General features: G+C 35.8%; 1 protein-coding gene across 1 annotated transcript; it reads right to left on the reverse strand.

Annotated features, from left to right (window-relative positions):
• Window positions 1-6,135: 6,135 nt before the first annotated feature.
• On the reverse strand, window positions 6,136-7,499 carry LOC104249926 (transcription factor bHLH148-like). Its single transcript, XM_009806454.2, has 2 exons — window positions 7,322-7,499; window positions 6,136-7,067 (listed from the first exon to the last, which is right to left on the reverse strand). Exon 2 carries the CDS (start codon window positions 6,989-6,991, stop codon window positions 6,284-6,286), a length of 708 nt encoding a protein of 235 aa, XP_009804756.1. The 5' UTR covers window positions 6,992-7,067; window positions 7,322-7,499; the 3' UTR covers window positions 6,136-6,283.
• Between the last annotated feature and the right edge of the window lie 8,261 nt (window positions 7,500-15,760).

Consider the following 15,760-nt stretch of genomic DNA (forward strand, 5'->3'; position numbering starts at 1 on the left):
GTCGCTATATTTAAATCAGATTTAATTATATTTCATATAATATTTAAATTAATAATATAATTATTAAAATTGTATAACTGGGCCCCATTTAAGCGACCAAAGTTGGTCGGTATCTGCCTACCCTTTAAGTAGCGACCAACGTTGGTCGTCATTTTTATATTATATATATTTATACTTTATAATTTTTTTAAAATAATAATATAATTATTAAAATTTTGTAGGTGGGTCCCATTTTAGCGACCAACCTTGGTCGCTATTTTGTTTCTTTTATTTATTTTATTATTTTTGCTAGTTTAGCGACCAACTTTGGTCGCTTTTTCCCACACACCAATTTTGGTCGCTAAATTTTGATCGTTTTTTCCGGATTTCTAGTAGTGTGCTTGGATAAAACCAGGGGATCTAGAATTTGAATTTTATAGGCCAAATATATTAAATATTTGAAATAATGGGTTCAAACTTAATATTTTAAAAATTTTGGTAATTTCTTATATATATTTATTTATTTTATATTTCATGTCGAAAAAAATTAAATTTAGTTGAACTTGTCGAGTTTATGTTACATCCGTCACTAAGGTAAAATATAATTAATAGACTACAAAATCTTTATATGGTCAAAAGATCCACATAGTCATAAGCAGATATATTAGCATATATAGTACAAATATTTTTTCATCTCCTCCTCTTGAAGGTCATTGACTATGGTCCTATTTGACTGCTCGTTTCAACCTGGCCTTTTATAATTTCTTTCTCAATTCTCACCTTTAAGAAGTAGAAATACGTAATTGTTTTAGTAGTTAGGGATGACAATGGGCGAGTTTAGATAGTGTGCGGTGGTGCGGGTTTAGACATATGCTTGTAGAATAGAAATATTTAATACTCTGCGGGTGTGGGTGCAGTTTCAGGTTTTGAACCAGCCTTTCCTGAAAATATCCTCACACTTCTTCCATTAATTGTTTTCTCCTTTTATTTTCTTTTATATATCTTCATCAGAATCCCTGCATTATACAAATTTATGCCTGCACCCAATTCTATCCTTTTTTTTTTATATATTGATGATACTATTACCTATGGCAGAGATGTCAATGGTGCGGTTCGGTCGGTTATTTTATAAAATTTGTACCATACTATTTTTTCTGTTATTCTATTATATATAACCAAAATTAGACTTTTCGAAATCATCCCAATTATGTCGGTTTCTCTTCGGTAACGTTACGATTCGGTTAATTTTCAGTATTTTTTTAAATTCATGTAAAACTCACCAGTAAAAGTAGAATGCAATAACGTACATACTTTTATAGAACTTAGAAAAACTCTCTGGATAGTTTTACTATTTAAATGGTGATGAATTAAGAAAACATGAAAGATGATCAAAGTATAGATCCATCAACTATTCTACATCTGCATAAAAAAAATTAAACAAAGACAAAGAAATGATAAATCATACGAGTAGAAAGATATTAACCAAGTTGGGACTCAAGAATAAAGTCTATAGAAGATTAAATATTCAAAAATATAAATCAAAATCATACGAAACATATTCAATATATTATAATACATTATAGTTTGTTACTCATAATTGCTAGAATACTTTATGTCTTGCTAGTGAATATGCTGGAAATAATTTAGTTTCAGTAGAGGTAGCATAATAGGTTTGGGAATTAGGATTTTGATTTTAATTAGTTGTTGGCTTGTAACCATTCTCATAATTCCAAGGCCCAAGGAAAAATTTAATGCTTTATTATTTTTAAACTTAATATATAAATATATTTTTCACATGTAAACTTATTCGGTACGGTTCGGTAATACCCTAATTATCTGTACGGTTGTAGATTTATATAAAAACTTACCGTTTTTTTAAAATAAATCTAAAAATCGATTCGGTAAATTACAGTTCGGTTGATTTAGTCAATTTTTAAATATTCATCGACACCCCTAACCTTATGGCTTACAAATCTTCAACAGAACAAAAAAAAAAAAAAAATCCGAAGTCATACTGCAAGTACAGGCATCCATTGTTTGAAGAAATAAATTTATTTTGGAATAGCATATTGCATAGTTACTATTTTTCCTTAGATTTATGTTAATTGTAGACATTAACTTAAACTAATTTTTGTCAACTGTTGCAACTTCTGTTTTAATTTTGTGAAATAAACCAAACGAAGTTAGATTGTGTTAGTTTAACAGATTTATATATTGTGTCAACCACTGTGAAATTAAAAAAATCACATGAAAAATTCCAGCCCAACTTTAAATTCTTAACAAAATGAAAAATTCAGCTAAAAGATAAAAAAGAAATAGAACTAACAAAATGAGACAAAAAAACACTTAATTATAAGCCCCGGGGAGGAGGGAAGGTTGGATGAGGGTGTGGGTGCGGGGAAGGTGAACGCGAGTCAAAATGTCATGCGAAATGGAGTGGGCCGGGTTTGAAATGTTGCAGGTTAAGATAAACTTTGCACCGCACAGACAGCTTGCCATCCCTGCAGTAGTAGGGGCGGATTTATAGTTTATTTTAAGGGGCACGTGAACCCATGAGCTTTTTGTCAAACTAAGTATTTTATGTACATATTTGTTAGAATTGATTTAATATTATCTGTTGGTACTCATGCTCTAAAAAGACGAAATGGTGCAGTTGGTTAAATGCTATTTTTTTTTATTTAAAGGAGCAGTGATTAATTCTCACTTAAATAACTTTCCTCTTTCTCTTTCCTTTAGTGGCATATTCATGTTGTAAAACTTCTAGATCCGCCCCTCTGCTGTGCACCTGCTATATTCGTTACATGATATGATGACAGCAAATTGAAGGAGAGTGGAAAATTTAAAAACTGTTAGTGGTTAGTCAGTTTAAATTCGAATATCAACAAACCCCAGATGTTGACATTTGCAATAACTGTCTTCTTTTTTCCCTGCCTTTTAGCTTCGTCAGTCATTACATCAGCCCCAATTGCCAACCAATAAGTGTTAGTTCTACGTATCATTTGAAGGATCTTTCTTTCTTCATTTCCTTGTTTGTTTGTATGTAGGAATAAAAGATTTTAGTTTGCTATGACATGGGGATTGATAAATTAGCTAAGGATGTTTAACTAAACGGGAAGAGTGGCAGAGGCAGGATTAACCCTAAGGGGTTCAAAAATGAAAAAAGTTAAAAAATTGTAATTAGTGGGAATAGAATTAATGACCTTACAAAAGTTTTGAACTCCTTGACCACTAATTTATGCTTTTAAACTATATTAAGGAGATTCAAAACATAATATATATATATATAGATAAAAATAGATTATGCCTTATATATACAGTGTAATTTTTCAGCGAAAGGGGTTCGGGTGAACAACCTTCCGCCCCCTAAATCCGCCCCGATGGGAAGGCTAATATTTGATCGACATTTAACAACTTAATTCAGATGTAGTTAGAGCTAGCTAGTTATATAAATTATATCTCTTCATTATATTCTATTCACCGTTGTATTCGTTTTAGAAAATTTTGGATCATGAAATATCGTCCGAGATAGAAAAGCATTTTCTAAAGAAGGCATATTAGTCTGTGAAATTAAAGGAATAGCTAAGTGATTTTGTAATAGTCGGAAAAGATAGTGATCAAAAGGGAGAGAGGCACATGGGAATCTGTATTATGTGTGTTATGAGAAAATTTTATTTGGTGTCTCATACAACTGACACTAGTTGTATGAGGCAACCTTTTTGTCTCATAGCTTTGTGGACTCAAATTTTTGTGGACCCAAAAATATAAGATTGGGATCCACAAATTTGTGAGACAAAAAGGAACCTCATACAACTAGCGTAAGTTGTATGAGACACAAAATAAAACTTGTCTGTGTTATGACTTCTTCTGCATGAAAACAGCTGAATGCGTACTGATCCTGCTCTTCATTGTGTCACTTCCTGACTTTATTGTTATTTTACGTGCACTCTCTGTTCTCTTATATATGTCCATCTCTCACTCAACTACTTTTCTATACCGCAAAAGTTAACTAGGGTTAAATTTGAATGATGGTCACTCAATTTTTGCATTGCACAATAACAAGTCATTCAAATTTATCAAAATATTAGAGAAAGACATTAAACTATTTTTTTAAGCTAAAAAATTACTCAATTTTACTCAAGTATCACAAAATTCAATCAACCCATGCCACTAAGTAGGCGTTTGGACATAAGAATTGTAAAATTTTGAAAAAAAATGAAAAAAATTCAAGTGAAAATTATATTTGAAAATTAGAGTTGTGTTAGGACATGAATAATTTTGGGTTGTTTTTGAATTTTTGTGATTGATCTGAGTAAAAATTTTGAAAAATAATTTTTTGGGGTTTTTAAAATTTTCGAAGAATTTCAAAATTCATCTTAAAGTGAAAACTAAAATTTTTATGTCTAAACATTGATTTCGAAATAAAAATAAAAAAAAATTGAAAAAAAAAATTCATGGCCAAATGGGCTCTAAATTACTCCTTTGTGATTAAAACCATTGAAGAGCAGGCGAGGGACAGGTAACATCTAACACATAGGAAAAGTTCACATCACTTTTTGTAGTGCTGTACATTTGTGGGTGATACTTTCGACTTGTGGGTGTTCCACTGGGATCCTCTTAAAGTAAATAAGCAAATAGTACTTCCTTAACCCTATCCTATTTTACATGCCTCAATACTATTTGTTCAACTCGAAATTATTACCCTTGAAGTAACTATAGGGGTCCCCACTTGAATGGAAGGATTTGGTCCTATAAATTTTAAACTCGTAAATGCAAATCCTCTACACCTATTTTCTTATAATAACTGAAAGAAATTTAGTTGAAATTCAAACTCATCTCACAATATCATTTCAACTATATATGTGTCACCAGTACAATTCAAATGACCCTTGAAATTTGAAATGACTCCATCCAAATGCACCCGTCCCTCAGTGAAATTCAGTAATGGACAAGAAACTTTACCAACTGAAAACCACATTTACACATCCTATCAAAACACAAAAGTAATGAAGAAATATCGGTTTCCTGGCTATTCTACATAAAACATACTTATATGACAAGAAAGACAAGTTTCATCATTCATTCAAATGAAGTTTTTATTTAGTGAAATGGAGCGAACTTCCGAGATTTCTCCAGGTCAAATTAAATTATAAATTGCACAATCAAAATACATTTTGTCTTGGCAGATATAAATAAGAAAAGCTCCGGATATTAGGTCAGAAAGTCACATGTGTGTAATGTGCGAAGGCCCCATTTACTAAAGTTGAGTGCACAAGGACAAGAAGTCACATGAAGTGCTGCTGCTGCTGCTCATAAATTCATTTGTCTTAGTTTGCAACTTTACGCCCCCAGCATGTACGTACTAACTACTTACTACATTGAGAGTGCCTAATCTATGGTACAAAATACAAATTTTATCTTCTTGGCTTGTCATCGTCACCAAAAATGACAATTCAGTTACTACCTGAGTCATGGATGTGTCGTCTTCATACGCATAGATAGCACTATCTCACTCTCCGATTAGCTTAAATTTGATTAAAAACCAAAAAGAACTCTAGCTTTAATATTGACACCCAAAAAAAAATCAGAATCCAACCATAGATGTTTGCATTGAATAACACCAAAAAGCTATATATTGCATTGCACTTCTAGTAGATTATACTGTATTACACAACAATGCTTCCAATACTTATAGTGGATATATAATTACCATTTATCAGTAATTATGCATCAACAAATTTAGCTATACATATATATATACATGACGACCTAGGGGGCGAGCTAGGTTATGGGAAAACCACACTTGAGAATTGAAATTTGAACCTCTGTAACTTAAAATAATTTTTAATCCCTTTTGACTCTACTAGAATTTTTTCTTATGTCAAAGAAATTAATTGCTTTTATCAGAATTGAAATTAATTTTTTAATCACCATTTATCAGAATTTTTTCTTGTATAAATTGCTTATATATATATATATAATTTATTTTAACCTTATTTGCGTACTATAATTTTCAACCAAACAGATTCAATTGAACTCATTCCTTCCTTCTAGCTTTGCCACTGGGGGCTTAACCTTCTAATTAAAATCAATCAGCTAACTCTAAATTCCAAAACCAACTAAGATAGACTACATTGTCAAAAACTAAACAAAATTATCAGTCGTCATAAAACTGATAATCCAATTAATGTTTTCCCATAACTTGAAAGTTGAAAGGTAGAAGAAATATATGTAACAGAGGAATAATATTCATAGTAAGAGAGAAGAAACTAATTAGAAAGCAAAAAAAAAAAAAAAATTAAAAATTTCAACTAGGAGGAGGCCGGTTGGAGCTGAGATGATCTAGAGGAGGAGGAGCAGTAGAAGAAGAGCCAGAAAGGAGGTTAGCTAGAGCACTCATGGCTCGAACTTGCATCTCAAGAGCTGCTATGTAATCACTGGCTTCTTCTAGAATCACCGGCACCGGTTGTTTCCTGCAACCAGGTACAAGCCGTCCCAATACTCGAGCTTTCTTCTGGAAAGCCGGCAAATTCTTCGTTTTCAGCTTCAATATCCCCACTCTCGGCTTCTTAGGTAACCGGCTACTGGTACAAGAACCTGCCGCCATTAATTTCTGCCGCTTCGAGTGCTTCTTCATGAACTTGAGCTTGAGCCGGTTTGTAAGTATAGCTCGGCTCCACCTTGTTCGTCCTTTAGCAGTAACCGCAAGGACTCTGTCAGCCACTTCCCGTACGGCTCGGCCGCCTTTTGGCGCCGGCACCGAACGAGTCGTTGTCGCCGGCGGTGAACTGATTCGCACTTCACGGAGTGCTTTCAGTAGCTTTGAAGAGTAAACTTGCTGTTGAGCTTGTGTTTTCCATTCAGTCGGATTCTCGCTGTTATTGGCATTCGTGTTGTTTTGAGTTTTATTTTTCAAGCTTTTCTTATTCTTTTTCCCCCTCAATATAACTCTGTCAGAGGACGCTATAGTATTCGAGATCGGCGCTGAAGACATCTCTATAACCATTGATTCCATCAGATTCAGTAGTTAAAAATGGAATCAAATTTAGAACCGAATCAGATCGAATCACTCTGACGAAGAAGACGATGACCTGTAGATTCAGTCACATGAATAGACAGATAAGAAAGGAAGGCACTCAAACCAATTCATATTTAATAAAAAAAAAAAAGATTCTGAAGATAATAAGAATGAATCAACAAAATTCTGAGTCGGATTCGAAATTAGCAGGTAAATTAAACACCAATAATTAGGATTAACACAAAAAAATGATATGATAAAGCAAGAGATCAATTGTTAAATGCATTTTAACGATATGTAAAAGAAGTATGAAGCACTGATTATTACCTGAGGATAAAGGAGGAGGGAGATTATTTCTTCAGAGTTCTTCTGATTGATCAAATAGGAGAGATGATAATTCGGAGGAGTGGAGGGAGGGGAAGATGAAGGGTGATGGGCTAATTAAGGGGAATCACGGCAAGGAACGCATTGGACCTCTTTAAAAAGAAGCACCAAGACATGTATGGGGATTGGGGGTCCTTTTTCTTTTTTTTTTTAATTTTAATTTTTTCTTTTCACACAGCTAATCCGGAAATAATTGTCTCTGAATAACTTTATATTTTTCCATTCAATTTAATTGAGCATGACGTTTACCAATATATAGAAGATTTTTGAATCTTATAATTTTAAGTTAAATATATTAGTAATATATTTTGAATCTTGTTATTTTGAACATATATGCCATTATTAAGGAACGTCGGTACAAATAAAATGAAATGCTAGAATAAAAATTAATTAAATATAAAAGGTGATAGTATTCCTTTTGAAATAGCTTTAAAAAATAATAAGATGTATAAATTAAATCGAAGGAAGTAGTTAATTGAGAAGTAGTTTGTCTATGTGACTAAATAAGCAGTTTAACACTAGTTTAATAAAAGGAGAGCTACAATAATTGCAAGAGTAGCATTAATATAACTAAAAGTTAATACCTTTTTTTTAAAACTGTCATTTTGGGTACGGGTAAAATCAGGAATAATGTTACCCTCGATTTTCCAGTAAAGAAACGGGAAGCATGATCTGATGCAACCTCGAGCAAAGTCGAAGGGTCCCTCGTTTTGGAGCCGTAATATTCACCCTCAACCGGATATTATGGCGTAAATCCCGTCACATATCGACTGTAGATCGACATTTCACCAAAAGAGAAGATTTTTATCTTATTTAGACTTGTACTGGAATTGAAATTCTCCTATTATACAAAGGGGAGAACTTTTTCATTTTAAACCACTGTTGGCACGCATATCAAAATAATAAAATTTATTTCTCTTCTGGCTATTGTTAAAAGCGTTCTTCTGTTACTCATTTCTTTAGTTGCAACTGAGCCCATATCGAGGGCCCGATCGGAGCCAGTTTTTAATGTTCAACTTAAAGCCATGCTTGATTCTTACATTGCGTTTGGTTTGATCATTTTATCTCTCTTTAATTTAATTATTTATTGTTCTTAGATCATTCATGTTAAATTAAATCGCGTGTCCTTCAAATCACGTACAAATTTAATTGTTACTCATATTTTAAGGGTAAACAGGTTGGGCTCCACTGTGGGAAAAAGGATAACAGTGGTGATTTAATACGAATCTCCATAATGCACCCTATTTTACACTTGGTTCTTTGATGTTTGATTTCAGGTTAACCTAAGAATGTCAAATTCTCAGTCTGCTCACTTGATCGGTTTAGACCCCTTGGCTTTTTATATACATTTAATTGAAGTTGCCCTATCATGTTATATCCTCCATTGTTAAATTTAGTCTTACATGCTTTAATTGAAGTCGTTAGTACATGTTCTATCTTTTATTATCGAATATACTCTTATATGTTTTAATTGAAGTTGTTGTCACTTTTATTGCCATGTTACCTCTTTCATTGTTGAGTTATTCTTATTTGAAGTCATTATTACATGTTATCTCTTGTATTATTGAGCTTATTCTTCTGTTTTATTGTGTTGTTTTAATTCTCGTGTTAATTTACTTGTCGTACTCTCATGTTATTGTTGTCATTGTACTCAGTGTTATTGAACCTTGGGATACGCGTGATTGTGGTATTGAAATTATTGTTATGCAAATGTGGTGGTATATGGACACGTGTGATGCGAGTTGTTATTGTAACGACTCGACCGGTCATTACAATATTCCTTACATGTTTCATTCCCATTGTCATTAGTGTTATTATATTATTAAACTTTTGCCCTGTTCTTACTATTTTCAGTAGGGCCCTGACCTAACCTCGTCACTACTCTACCGAGGTTATGTTTGGAACTTACTAGGTACTATTGTGGTGTACTCATACTACGCTTTTGCACATCTTTTTTGTACAGATCCAGACACTTCCTACCAGACCAGGATCAGTAAGCTAGTTGTACGCGGAGACTTCAAGGTATATATGCCAGCGTCCGCAAACCTCAGAGTCCCCCTCTATCTTTACTATATTGTTTCTTTATCCTCGTTAGACTCTGATGTATAGAGCTATTTAGAATTTCTTCCAAGAGCTTGTGACTTGTATTTCATCGGGTTTTGGGAATTTCTATATGCACTAAGTTGTTGAGTTTTAAGAGTTTTTATTTTTATTTTATTTATCCCGCATGTTGATAGGCTTACCTAGTCTTAGAGACTAGGTGCCGTCACGATATCCTCCGGAGGGAAATTTGGGTCGTGACATTTCCCCTGCTATAGATTATCAGTTGCATTTAATTTTTCATTTACATCTGCATAGAACATTATATTAAGCTCTCATAATTTATTTATTGGTGATTCATACTGCTAGTATAACATGATTTAATGCTTAACATTTAAATTTCGGGAAGCCTATCCAAAATGTTTTGAGGAATGACGTTAAAGTCAACCCGATTCCGAGGATAGTAGCTCGACTCAAGTATCACTCAATGATGTATCTTCAATATGGACGCAGTTGGTTGGTGGCACAAAGAAAGGTAGAACCTACGGTCTTGGATCGCAATATTCAATAGGTCATTCTATGACATTATTGTCTAGTGATGCATGATATTCGCAGAATCACGAATAGGTGGAAGAATTACGAAAAGAAGTTGAAGAGATGAAGGAGGAAAGGAAAGAAGATTGCGCAAATTTTAATAAATTGCAGAATCTAGTGGAGAAACTTATGAGCATGCGTCAATTTCATGGAGAGGATGACAAGGATACTGAGTTCTAGTTTGTTGTGGTTGTGATATTTGAGACATTATTATTTGTTTTGGTTGGATGTTTAGACTTGGTAATGTTTACACTTGACTATGATTGTAATGTTTTAGACTAGATTGAATGGTGCTTGAATGTTTAACTTGTGTTTGGATATTTTAGTTACAAATATTTATGTTTTCTATAATTGTTTCCATTTTATGGATTTGATTAGTTGAAATAGTGGATTAATTGGTTGGAATGGTGGATTAATTGTTTAGTTGATGTATATTTGAATTGGCAGGTGGTGGTGCTTTAAAACATTTGAAATTTGTCAAAATATTCCCAATTTTCGATTGATTTTCGACCAGGGTAGTTGCAAAGTGCTTCAAAAGTTTCCATATTCAGGACATCTGCGACTGCTGTAGTGAAAAAATTAAATAAAAAATAATATTAAATAAGGTTTGCGATCGATCGCAATAGTGGAAAATATAAATAAATAAATAATATTAAATTAATTTTGCTACCACGGTAGTGGGAGAACTCAAATAAAATAAAAATACTTTATATTATTGCGACCACTCAGGTGAGAAAGAATAAAGGAAATTATAATTATATATACCATTTGCGACCAAAGTAGTGGGAAAAGTAATATAAAATTAAAATTTAATTTAAATCAATTGCGACCGCGCCAGTTGGACAGTTGGCGACATTTATTAGTCATTTTTTTTATTTTGACTTTGCAACCGCTGTAGTCGCAAACTGTTTCAGACCAGCTATTTTACGACTACGATTTTTTGGTCTGAATGTAGTCGGATATTAGCATTTTTTGACTGTAATTCGACTGTTTTGGCAGTCGGAAAATAGAAATTTTTTAGTAGTGAGTCCTACTCTTGATACAGTTCTATATAAAAGATAATCAATCTCATGATTTGCTAATTAATCGGACTCTTTTTGATACGTGCTGAGAATTCCGACGTGATCTCCAACCGATCCCGGATATTTTGGCCTTCCGTTATTTGGCTCGACAAACTTTTCTCGATCTTGTTCGGTCCTGGAGTCACGAGCTCAACGATTTAATTTCGCGCCTTGGTTCGATAAAACCCGGGCTCGAGTCCCTGACCTGTCACGTTTCAGCTTCGATTGGTCATACAATGGACGAACTCGATTTCGGCCGTATACAGACATAATTAACTGATCTTAATTAAGTTTTCAATCGAAGTGTAGTTGATTGATATGTTTGTTGTTTAGTAAAAAAATAATTAAAAATTTAACTAATATGGTTACTTGAATTCGAACTCGTGAAACTTTAAATTTGAAATGTAGGCACCTCGACTGTTTTGAAGATTGACTAAATAGTACATTGTCTTTCCCCGTGAAAAAAAGAAAAAAGAAATTGTTTGGAAATATTCCTTATTGAGGGTTTCCCATTATATAAATGGGACTCCAATCATTTGTAGGATCATCTTTTTACTGAGCAAAGACTATACTCTCTATCTTTTCGCCTATTATTCATCAGCATTGTCCTTTAGCTTTATTGTTCTTACTTTATTTTTCTTATTTTACTGCTCTTAGCCTATCTCGAGGTCACCACTGTCAAATATTATTGGTTTGATTCACTTATCTTTTTTCATTCTTACTTCATATTTCTTGATTACTAATTGGTATTGAACTAAATCACATATCTTTAAATCACAAATCAAATTTAATTATTACTCGTATTTTCGAGATAAAGAATAACAACTACTAATAGTTTGGTGTGGTGTAGTGTTGGGTCCCTTTGCGAGTGAGGAGTTAGGACCCTGCGGTCCCTTTGCCTCCCCCCTGAAAGCCAAAGCCAGCTTCACTAGATGATCATCCATTAAATCTCCAATGCTGTTTTTGGTAATTACGATTATTTCTATCATTAAGAGTAAGATCAATCAATATACTTCACGATAAATAAACTCCAACTGTCATATTTCTGATCAGTTCTTTTATTAGGGAATTAAGTGTTACTTCGACGATAGAGTTGCTACCTTGCATTTTAATGATGAAATATTTTTATTCGTACCAAATCGTTTCCTTTCCTTTTCCCAACTCAAGTCTATCACCCCAAAAAAAAAAGAAAAAAAAAGAAGAAGCTACTTATAGATCGTGCTCTTCATTCAAATTTTTATACATCTTACTGTATGGGTCCAAATTTGACCGACCACGATCGACGACGAGTACGACGATTGACGGAGCCTCCTTAAATTGACGTCCTGAGGGAGACGACCCTGAGACAAACCAGAGACTGGACGACCTCTGTAATAATGTATGACCATTAGGGGACATTGGGAATATTCCTTCGAATATTCCTTGTATTTATCTTTTATAATTTAGAAGAGTTTCTCTCTTAGTATAAAAAGAGGATAATAATCTTGTAACAGGCATTCCGAACTCTGGAGACATTACTATTTATGAATAAAAAGAAACCTCGTGACCTATCCTCTCTTTATCTATCACCCTTTCTAGAGATTACTATTCTCAGCTAAGATTTACCCTTTCTTCTTTGATTGATTTGTTCAAAAAGATTTTAATATCTTCTGAGTCAAACAATTTGGCGCCGTCTGTGGGGATTTCTACAGCTGAAATCGTAGTTTTCATCTAGATTCTTGAAAGTAATAATCACTTTTTTCCAGCTTCATAAAAGCCAACGATGGCGGGAAAGGGAGAAGCGAGGCTAAAGGCAGTAGTAGGTGTCACAAACAACCTCCTAAATTCCCTCAACGAAGCCAGTGGAGAAGACAATGTGAATGCAACGCCAAGTGTTACACCCGAGGGGTAGATCTCACTTCCTCCGCACGGGGATCTAACGATCTTGCGCGAGAGGGAAACCTTAACATCTGCAGCAGGAGAAGCGCCACCGGCTATCAAGAGGCTACTAGAAGAATGGTTAACGAGTACCTTGAACAACATGCTCGAGAAACCCATTCAGAGAGGTATCCAAGACGTGCTACCCACAGAAACCGCAGTTGCTGCCTATGAGCCAAACGCTACACGAACAGGTAACACCCGTACTATTGCCGATACAGGAAACGATGCACTCACGGCCATCTTAAAGAAAATGGAAGAGATGAAAAATGAGAACAAAACAATCCGCGACCAGATGAAGGAACATTAGGAGAGAGTTGATAAAATACCAGGCGCTCCGAAATTGTTAGCAAAACGCGATATGGGCTGATTCGTCGAACAAACCATACAGCGAAGGGGCAGCTCTCCATTCTATTCCAAATACCTTCAAAATGCTGTCATATTTGAAAATATACGATGGACCACGGACCTGGAGGATCACTTAATCCATTACGTTACCGCAGTAAAAGGTAATGACCTATCAAAAGAACAAGTACCATCTGTGCTGTTGAAAAAGTTCGGCAAAACTCTGACGGGGGGAGCGTTGACATGGTATTTCTAACTACCAGCACGATTAATATCGATGTTCGAAGAGATGGCAGATAAGTTCGCCACCGCTTACGTGGGAGCGAAAAAGGCCGAGGCTAGGGTTAATGATATCTTTGCCGTCAGGCAAATGATGGGCGAGGGACTTCAGGATTTCTTGGCCCGATTCAATAGAGTAAGGATGAGCCTACCGAACGTGTCAAAAGGGATGGTGGTAGAAGCCTTTCAAAATAGGTTAAACAGAAACGGGTCAAATGCGACCAAAAAACTACTACATAGACTCATGAAGTACCCCCTACCACGTGGGACGAAATCCACAACGCCTATTGCGCCGAAGTGAGGGCAGACAAGGATAACCTAAACAGCCTGCTTCAGCGATTAACATCGATCCAGACCGAGACGAGGAGAGATCGACACAACGACGGTGAAGGGATCAACTGCCACATTTCATTCGAGAAAGGCATCAGCCTTATATCCGAACACCCAATCCGCTTCCTCCACGACATGCGAATGTCGCGCCCCGACACACCGCACCCCTCCGCAACGAAAGAGGTATGCCTCCATTGCTATCTACTCATAACTTTTGTGTTTCCCCTTCAGAGATAGTTTACGCACTGGAAAAGCTTGGCACGAAGGTGCAGTGGCCGCAAAAGATGAAATCGAATCCGAGCACTAGGAGGTCGAACGTCCTATGTGAATTCCACCAGAAGAGAGGACACAAGACTGAAGACTGCATATGTCTGCGACAAGAAGTAGTAAGGATGTTAAACCAGGGATACCTGAAAGAACTGCTGAGCAATAAAGGACGGGCCAACTTCTCTCATGGACGCGACCAACCTCAAGGACCTCCAAAGCCACCATCACAGCCTCGTACCATACAAATGATCATTGGCGGCGGCGATGATACGGTAATTAACCATGTGAAATTCACCACTACACATAAACTCAAACGGATAGTTGCCCATGAACGATATGATGACCTCGAAGATAGTATCATCTTCGATAAGTCGGATACCGACGGTTTGTCTTTCCCTCACTATGATGCTTTGGTTATAACTTTACGCATTGCGGATACCGATGTGAAAATAATAATGGTGGATGACGGAAGCGGCGTGTGTATTGTTCACCCACGAGTTCTCGTGCAGATGATACTCGAGGATAAAATAATACTTGTTGCATAACACTAACGAGTTTTAATAATGCATTGGAGCGAACATCTAGAGAAATAGTGCTACCCGTCCTGGCAGGAGGGGTCATCCTGGAAATGACATTCCACATCATGAATCAGGAAACAACCCACAACGCTATCATAGGACGTCAATGGATACACGCCATGCAAGCTGTCCCGTCAAGTTTCTATCAAGTAATCAAATTTCCTACCCCATAAGGGATATTCAGCATTCGAGGTAAGCCACGCACCGCCCAAGAATGCTACTGGATTGCCCAAGATTGCACACACACAAAACAACTAAAAGGGGCAAGTGCGGAGGCATAACAATCAGCCATGTCGGGAACCAAACCCGACGTACAAATAGAAGCCATCAAAGACCCGGACATCGTAGAAGCTTGAGAGGCAACCATAGAAGATCTCGATCCCGTCCAATTGGACGATGTCGACAGCATAAAAAGGGCTTATGTTGGACACAACCTCTCGGAACCAGGTAAATATCGTGAGTTTTTAACTAACAACGCCGATTTGTTTGCCTTTTCCCACTCAGATATGCCAGAAATCCCAAGGGAGATCTCCACACACAGGCTGAATATCGATCCACTTCATCTGCCGATACGACAAATGAGGAGAAAGTTCAATGCCACCATCAATGAGGCGGACAGCGAGGAGGTTGATAAATTACTCACTAATGGTTCCATCAGAGAGTCAAAATACCCCCAATGGGTCGCCAATGTGGTCATGGTCAAAAAGAAGAACGAGAAATGGCAGATGTGTGTTGACTTCACTGATCTGAACAAAGCATGCCCGAATGACTCCTTTTCGTTGCCCCACATCGACCAGCTCATCGATGCGACAACGGGGCACGAACTGTTGAGATTCTTGGACTCCTACTCTGGTTATAACCAAATTCTAATGGCTGAAGAAGATTAAGAAAAGACAACTTTCATCACTCACCGAGGGATATACTACTATAAGGTAATGCCATTCGGACTCAAGAACGCAGGGTCCACATAT

Source organism: Nicotiana sylvestris, chromosome 9, assembly GCF_000393655.2.
Source record: "Nicotiana sylvestris chromosome 9, ASM39365v2, whole genome shotgun sequence".
NCBI classification, from domain to species: domain Eukaryota; kingdom Viridiplantae; phylum Streptophyta; class Magnoliopsida; order Solanales; family Solanaceae; genus Nicotiana; species Nicotiana sylvestris.